Source organism: Salvelinus sp. IW2-2015, linkage group LG4q.2, assembly GCF_002910315.2.
Source record: "Salvelinus sp. IW2-2015 linkage group LG4q.2, ASM291031v2, whole genome shotgun sequence".
NCBI lineage: Eukaryota > Metazoa > Chordata > Actinopteri > Salmoniformes > Salmonidae > Salvelinus > Salvelinus sp. IW2-2015.
Window position 1 is genome coordinate 14,402,641 of NC_036843.1, and position 9,030 is coordinate 14,411,670.

Below are 9,030 nucleotides of genomic sequence, written 5' to 3' on the forward strand. Positions count from 1 at the left end.
CAGTCCTTACATTAGCAGTCTTATGGTTTGGGGGTATAAGCTGTCCAGACTTGGTGCATCGGTATCGCTTGCCGTGCGGTTTGTATTTCTCAGAACCACATGTTCATGTGTTGAGAAAATAACACAAAGGAATACTTTTAAAAAACATTACTTTTATCTACATTTTTTAAATTCAAGGTCATTAATTTTGCAAGTATGCATAACATTGTAAGATCTGAATATCACTCAGAAATCTTAATCTAAAAATCAATCAATATAACTAAAAATCAATAATAAAAATGAAGCACGATTATATTAATTCATTGGTATGAGTACGGCACAATCAGTGATCCATGCTATGCCATCCTTTTCTGCCCTGAAAGATTCCTCTGTGGAAGACTTACATTTTACATTCTTAGTCATGTAGCACAGTGGGTCCCAAACTGTGGGGCGAGGGGTCGGCAGGTGGAACTCAGTCTGGCTTTCAATTTACTCTTGAAAAGTGTAATAGTAGAATCCACAAGGTGCAAAATCGAAATTGGGTAGTGCATCATCAGTTTTCCTCTTGTCATGTCAGTCATTACATACTTTAGAGAGCTATTTACAACTTGTCAGATCAACTGACCCATGTCAGCTAACATTATTTTGCCAAGTTTTTTGCCAATGCTGGAAGGGGGGCCTGAGTGAAAAAGTACCCCTGATTTAGTAGACACTCTTATCCAGAGCAACTTACAGGAACAATTAGGGTTAAGTGCCTTGCTCAAGGGCACAGACAGATTTTCCACCTAGTCGGCTCAGGGATTTGAACCAGCAATCTTTCGGTTACTGGTCCAACGTTCTTAACCACTAGGCTAGGCTTGGCTTGAATCTTAACTTGACATACAACATCTTATACTCTTACAGTAGCAAAGCATTTACACTCAATTAGTGTACAATTAATGCCAAAAAGAATGAGAAAACCATATTAACATGTGTTACAAATTTCTCACACATCGTCCAGCTTTTAAATCATCAAGTAATTTACCCAAATTTCAACATTCTTATAACACACAAATTACTGTATATTCTCATTGTTAAAGGAATGCGGGATCTATGTTTACCAAACTGATCACAGACATACCTATAGTGAATATGATATGTCAATTCAATCAATTCACTCTGCAGATCCACATCTGTTTTGCTTTGTGCTCGATCACTCTTAAAAGCCTACTTTGTAGATATTAATAGACATTCCACTTTTTAAAAACCTTGCATATCAACATGGAACATGCCAAACATCAAAAAGCATTCCACAAAGACTACGGGTATTTTAGTTGGCCACACAAGCTTATAAAATGACAGTTTTATTCTGAAGTCGATTAATCCAAACCTGAGATATGTTTGTGCTGCCGATGGCCACTCTTTGACAGGTAGAGATTGGCCCCAAGTACAGATCTAGGATCAGGTTTCCCCATCCTAACCTTAAACCTTATGTAGCAAAAACTACTTTAGATCAGCACTTATGGACAATGTTAATTTATCAGTGTGGACTAGGCTACATCCCTGGCTCTTGCACTCAACCAATAGTGCTGCTGAATATTTTCCTAGGAGTGTATGTGATGTGTATGTAGTACTCCACAAGTTAAACAATTATTCTCATGCAGTGAACACTGGGCATGCTTTGCAGTCCTCTGGCTTACAGTAGTACAAGTAGGTGGTCTATCATACATTCTGATGTCTGTTATATTGAATATTTGGACACCCATGACAGAAAGTCATCATCATCATAATCTTCAAACAGTATGATAGTAGCAGTATCTCTCAAAAAAGCAGTGATATATTTAGGCCTAGTCAATCTCAACATTGCAATTTGATATAGCCTTTCCTACATTAATTGACAACAAAGAACCACAAGGAAAAGTGCTTGTTCGCCTTAGAGCACTACCTTCTGATTACATTTGGAGTAATTCTCAGAATGACATACCACTCTCAATAGAGTACCACAGTACGAGTCATAATACCCATAAAACCTAGTGGTCAAACAGGGAAATGGTTTCAATTGTTTTTCAACCATTTTTATTTTATTTTTTATAAACACTTAAAATAATGTTTTGTGTAGACTTACCATGGTGTGACGTTTTGATAACTGTGTAAATCTCTCTAGGACAAGGCGACTTTTATCAATCTATTAGCCTGCATTCACCCCCAAAATGAAACGCTAATTAGCTGCTAATGTGGCTTTCATAAAGAACTTCAAATGCCATGATTATCTAGACGAGAATTCCAAATCAAGACAAAGGTAAGAATCTCTGGATTAACTATCTAATGTTAGCTGAATGTAGTAATGAATAAATTGGCTACATTTCTTTAAATGGACAATTCTTTGAACCGTCTTCTGCAAGTTTTAAATTGACATGATACCTGTTAGCAAAGTTGTCAGCTAGAGATGACATTCAGGAGCTTGAAGGGATTTGTAGTTTTGCATGATGTCTCCTTTGATGCTAATTAGCATTTTCAAAATATTAGAGGAAACAGAGACGAATATATATTGATAAAAGTCACCTTGTCCCAGAGAGATTTACATGGTTATCAAAATGGTACGCCTACACGAAACACAGCCCTTATTTTAAGTGCTTCATAAAATCCACAAAGGGAAAAATGAATGGAGGAAACACAATTGGAACATTTCCCTGTTTGACCGCTAGGTTTTATGGGTATTTTGACACCTCCACTGAAGTTGCAATATGCATAAATCACGTCACCATTTCCTGATTACAAAAATTCTAATAGTTCACCCAATTTCAATTTGTGACAAAACAAGCAATGTATAGTGTAGAAAATCATTTGTCCATCTAAAAAATATTGTATTTTCAGCTGGTGAACAAAACCTAAATTAACAGGAAGCATAGAAATAGAGCACAGAACAGATCTACCGCTTCTTAGACTTGCTTTCAAGTTACATATTGCATGCAACTTTAAAAATAGTAGGATTCCTGACAATTTATGTACCATTTTCATTCAAAAGGATAGGCTTGATATAATATAACTCTCTCTACCATTCCCATTTACAAATGTGCAAGAAGTTAAACATCCATGCTAGTCAAGAGCACACTTTTCTCCTTCACAGCAACCACACATTACTTTGAAGTTACATGCATATCAAAGGTATATGTTTGAATGCATTTTCAAAGTAGGGGGACAACTCACGTTACTATAGAACCTAATAAACCAGTCAGTGATATGCATTCCAGGTCCTTGTAGGCATGCAGGTGTTAGAATGTTGCTCCCAACTTGCCTTAAAAAAGCAATCTGTCATATGGCCTGATGGTCATTGGTAATTAAAACTAATGCAGCAGAAACAGACCTCTAGATAACCCCAAAATGAAGGATATTTTACTTCATTCTATTGTTTAACAAAATGGCGTATAATGTCAAATGTGAAGCAAAGTAATGTTGCTCTCATGGAATGTCATTCCTTGACCACTACAAATTGTATCATAGAAATACAGTGCTACTTGTATGTGCAAATCTCATGGAATGCACCTTGGAATATGACGGGCCCACTCCTTGATTTAGGCTACAGGTTCTAATGAGGTTACGAAATATTTGTTTTTCCCCCACAATAATATAATTCCATGAACACTATAGATATCATCTTACAGATTGCATATTTAACTGCTCAGGATACTTGAAGCAATGGCTGCATCCAAATAGTTCTGATAGACTTCCTTTCCTTGATTGCTTTCCCTCATGATCAAAAACTTCATAACACTTAAATGATATTTACCAGTTAAGCTATGCAACACAAAACTAGTTAAGCTATTAGACATATTGCTTTCATTGATCCAGTTCTTTCAAATCAATACTCACACATGTAAGGAGATAATGAGACATTGCTTTTGAGTATTGGGGCACAGCTAGTAAGCAAAGTGGTCTGACTTTAAGTTTTAAAAGCTTGAAACCAGGAGACCTGTAGTTAGGAGCAAGGCCTCCATTTCACATGCCAGCACTCTAAATGTTCCCTCCAGATAAAGTGTAGTTGGCCACTATGAAGCTGAGTATTGAGAAACGCTCACTTAGTCTTGGAAGCTTTAAAGTGGCAATCAGCAGCTGAACAATAAAGCGTGCCCCCCACCACTGTTTCAGCATAAAGTGGCGGGATGGGGCTGGAGAAATTTAACCATTCTCAAATTCAAAAACAGAGCTATGGATGCAAGGACTGACCATCCATGATATCCAAATGATAGTTTTAACCAGGTTTTTCTATGCTATACAGTGTTTGTTTACAAACAGAGTAAAACAAGCTTATATTTTGGGTTCTGATGGGGTACCACAGTTGAACTAAACTCATGAGGCATAATATTCTTCAAGAATCAATGGGTACATATCATTAATATACAAGTCCAAAAAAGTAAGAAGTAACTGCTGATTGCCCTTTTAATGCAAACAGAACAGACAGCGGGGAGTTCAAGTCCTTTCATTTGGAGTTCAAGTCCTTTTTATTTGTAGACACCGGAGCTCCCAACTGCCAATCAAACAGGCTGGAGATCGAGTTACTTCTGGATGAAGATGATGACAATGCACAGAGTCCCCACCAGCCCAAGAGCTTGGATGCCCAGGAACCACAGTAGGACCCAGAAAAAGATGATGATCACAGGATCCACAACCTTCTCCCCAAAGTACATCTGTGTGAAGCCCGCGCTGCGCAGGCACTTGTTTAGCTGCCCGAAAAGGGTCCCCATCCGCTCGCAGTCATCCACCTGAGGTCTTGTCGTGGGATCGTCAATGAGGGGCCACCTGGCCATGGGGTCACCGGCTGGGCGTGGTCTGGCCCTTGGGTCACCGGAGGGGTGTAACCTGGCTCTGGGGTAAGCGTTGTGGCGGGGCCTGGTTCCAGGGTCGCCAGAGGGGCGTGACCACCAAGTCCCAGGGTCACCGGGAGGGCCTTGCCATCTAGGTCCAGGTGGTCTGACTCTAGGGTCATCCTGAAAAGACAAGTATGGCTTTTAAATGACACCCCTATTCCCCATACAGTGTGGTGCACTACAATTATCCAGTGTTGCATAGGGATCTGGTCAAAAGAGGTACACTACATGGAATGTACCATACCTAGGATAGGCATGTGGTTGTGTCATAAGGCTGTGTGACATGCCATTAGGCTGTATGAATGGGTCTCTCATTCCAACAACACATAACTTCTTATCAGCATTATACTGATACATGCTGGAGTCATAAGACTGCCCGCCAGCCTTGAAATGTAATTGTTGGTTGTTCAAGTAGCTAGGTGACAGAAACCTTTGCCAAAGCTTAATAAATGCACTAAACGTAGCTAGCTACAGTTCATTCAGAAAGTATTCAGACCCCTTGACTTTTCCCACATTGTTACGTTAGACTTATTCTAAAATGTATTAAATTAAATCAATCCTCATCAATCTACACACAGGTTTTTAGAAATATTTGCAAATATATTCAAAATAAAAAATAGAAATACCTTATTTACATAAGTACTCAGACCCTTTTCTATGATTCATGAAATTGAGCTCTGGTACATCCTATTTCCATTGGTCATCCGTGAGATGTTTCTACAACTTGATTGAAGTCCACCTGTGGTAAATTCAATTGATTGGACATGATTTGGAAAGGCACACCTGTCTATATAACATCCCACAGTTGACAGAGCATGACCAAGAACCAAGCCATGAGGTTGAAGGAATTGTCTGTAGAGGGTAAGGGTAACAAAACATAGCTGCAACATTGATGGTCCCAAAGAACATAGTGGCCTTCATCATTCTTAAAATGGAAGAAGTTTAGAACCTTCAAGACTCTTCCAAGAGCTGGCCACACGGCCAAACTGAGCAATAGGGGGAGAAGGGCCTTGGTCAGGGAGGTGACCAAGAACCCGATGGTCATTCTGACAGAGCTCCAGAGTTCCTCTATGGAGATGGGAGAAGCTTCCAGAAGGACAACCACCTCTGCTGCACTCCACCAATCAGGCCTTTATGGTAAAGTAGCCAGATGGAAGCCACTCCTCAGTAATAGGCACATGACTTCCTGCTTGAAGTTTGTCAAAAGGCATCTAATGGACTCTCGCACCATGAGAAACAAGATTCTCTGGTCGGATGAAACCAAGATTAAACTATTTGGCCTGAATGCCAAGCGTCACGTCTGGAGGAAACCTGGCACCCTCCCTACGGTGAAGCGTGGTGGTGGCAGCGTCATGCTGTGGGGAGGTTTTTCAGCGGCATGGACTGTGAGTCTAGTCAGGATCGAGCAAAAGGTGAACGGAGCAAAGTACAGAGAGATCCTTGATGAAAACCTGTTCAGGACCTTAGACGGGGGCAAAGGTTCACCTTCCAACAGGACAACAACCCTAAGTACACAGCCAAGACAACGCAGGAGTGGCTTCGGGACAAGTCTCTGAATGTCCTTAAGTGGCCAAGCCAGAGCCCGGACATGAACCCAATCGAACATCTCTGGAGAGACATGAAAATTGCTCAGAAAACCAACCTGACAGATCTTAAGTAGATCTGCAGAGACATTGGGAGAAACTCCCCAAATACAGGTGCCAAAAACAGTCAAATCATGAGTCAGTGATTTTCAGGTCAAAGTAGTAGCTCAACAGCTAAAACGATGTCCTATTTTTACGATTTGGATGACCTTTCAAAGCGATTTTTCCCAGTTGGAGCAATTTATTTTTTCCCGAGTTCCCAGCTGTCTTGAATGCACTGAAGTCGGAAATCCGAGATTTCCGAGTTCCCAGTTGGTTTGAAACGGCAATAGCTGCCTTATGTCATCTAGCTTTGGAATACATCGGGAAATAAACTTCTGAATCCAACTTTTGTCCGAACCACACCATATTCCTGCTGTGTAAACAGTGATAGATTTCGTGTTAGGAAGTTTCGCGTGAAGTGCGTGGTCTAATCGCAGTCACAGTTTAACTCGGAGGGAATATGGTGACGACAAGTTGGATTCAGAAGTTTATTTGATAGCGATGGACACATTGCACTTTACGTCTGGTAAGTGGAGTTCTTATATTATACATATCCTAACAATCCTAATAACAATTGTTGGTGTTTAGCCGGATATATTGTGGTAGGGTTATTTTCCGTCGCCACCCACCAGCACGATGCACAACTATACAGACTCCCGATGTTGTCCCAAAGCTACATGTCAGTATGACGTCAAGGGATTTAGCCCGCTAGCTAATTATCCAAGCAACTTAGTAAGCATGATATGAATCGTCAGTCACCAATTAGCTAACCCTGAAATGTATTCGCTTCGTGCCAGTTCGATGTTTATTTTTTAAATATATATAACTAGTTACAGATCCACTTGATTAAATATTGCACTGCTATCAACAGTAGCTAGTTAGCCAATGCTATCCAGCAGGTGCAGTTATCTAACGACGTTAGCTGGCTACCTGGAATGTTTGCCTTGGTGTGTTGGGTGGATGATGAGATTGACACCTTCTTCGACTATCTAGCTCCTCAAACTCCCGCCGATGCAGTACCGGCTGATCATTCACAAATGGTGGTATGGTGGTCATGTTATTCACGCCGTTATAATGATGTTTATCCGATGAGGTTTAGGAATGAGAACAAAACAATCAAGACTGTCAATGACACTACCGCACCCCCCGTTGTCACGTGTGAGAATCAACGTCACGGTAAGGGGCGTGTCAACTTCAGCTGTCAGTGTGAAATAGCTGAAATGTCCATATCAAGGAACATTTACATGCAATAATTCGATATTAAACTGATTATGGCAGAAGGCCGAGTGTCAACATATTACTCTGTTTATCTTAATTGGCGTAAGGTCATAATCGAAGTAAGCATACGCCGATTAAAATACCTGGTTTTCTGAGATATCTTTCGAATTATTAGGACATGTAACGTTAGCAAGCTAAACAGTTTAATGCGTTCCAGGGGTGTATTTGATCTGCGCATGTGCTGGCACCGGTAGCGTCATTGCTAGTAGATTTTTATATATTTTTTGCATTTTTAGCTAACCCTAACTATTTTCCTAACCTAAACCTGAGTTTCCTAAACTGCTACGTTAATTATCCTAACCTGCTGCGTAAATTCTCAAAACCTGCTTTGAAAAGTCAACTCTGACGTTAATTTGACAAAAGCTGGATCCCTTCTACCCATGACACGCAAGCCTCCCTCTTTTGCACGAGTGAAGTGAGGTCGGAAAAACTGAAAGTATGCGTTCTAGAAATAGTTTTCACATGCTGAGGCTGCATACACATTTAATGTCCGAATCAAATAGTTATCGCAAAAATAGCATGGTCTGTGGTAGAACATTTTTTTGAGGTTAGGCACTGATGTTGGGCGATTAGGCCCGCAGTTGGCATTCCAATTCATCCCAAAGGTGTTCAATTGGGTTGAGGTCAGGGATCTGTGCAGGCCAGTCAAGTTCTTCCACACCGATCTCGACAAACCATTTCTGTATGGACCTCGCTTTGTGCACTGGGGCATTGTCATGCTGTAACCGGAAAGGGCATTCCCCAAACTCTTGCCACAAAGTTGGAAGCACAGAATCGTCTGGAATGTCATTGTATGCTGTAGCATTAAGATTTCCCTTCACTGGAACTGAGGGGCCTAGCCAGAACCATGATAAACAGCCCCAGACCATTATTCTTCCTCCAAATTTTACAGTTGGCACTATGCATTCGGGCAGGTAGCGTTCTCCTGGCATCCGTCAAATCCAGATTTGTCCATCGGACTGCTAGATGGTGAAGCGTGATTCCTCACTCCAGAGAACGCGTTTCCACTGCTCCAGAGTCCAATGGTGGCGAGCTTTACACCACTCCAGCCGACGCTTGGCATTGCGTATGGTGATCTTAGGCTGATCGACCATGGAAACCCATTTCATGAAGCTCCTGACGAATAGTTATTGTGCTGACGTTACTTCCAGAGGTAGTTTGGGACTCAGTAGTGAGTGTTGCAGCCGTTCTGTGATCTTGTGTGGCCTATCACTTCGCGGCTGAGCCATTGTTGCTCCTAGACCGTTTCCACCTCACAATAACAGAACTTGCAGTTGACCAGGGCAGACGAACTTGGAAAGGTT

At 41.1% G+C, this 9,030-nt stretch overlaps 1 protein-coding gene across 1 annotated transcript; it reads right to left on the reverse strand.

Moving 5' to 3' along the window:
• Positions 1 to 960: 960 nt before the first annotated feature.
• LOC111963378 (uncharacterized protein FAM241A) lies at positions 961 to 7,633 on the reverse strand. The gene is made up of 2 exons (XM_023986779.3): positions 7,379 to 7,633; positions 961 to 4,943 (listed from the first exon to the last, which is right to left on the reverse strand). The coding sequence occupies exons 1-2, from the start codon at positions 7,502 to 7,504 to the stop codon at positions 4,512 to 4,514; spliced, it is 558 nt and encodes a 185-aa protein (XP_023842547.1). The 5' UTR covers positions 7,505 to 7,633; the 3' UTR covers positions 961 to 4,511.
• Between the last annotated feature and the right edge of the window lie 1,397 nt (positions 7,634 to 9,030).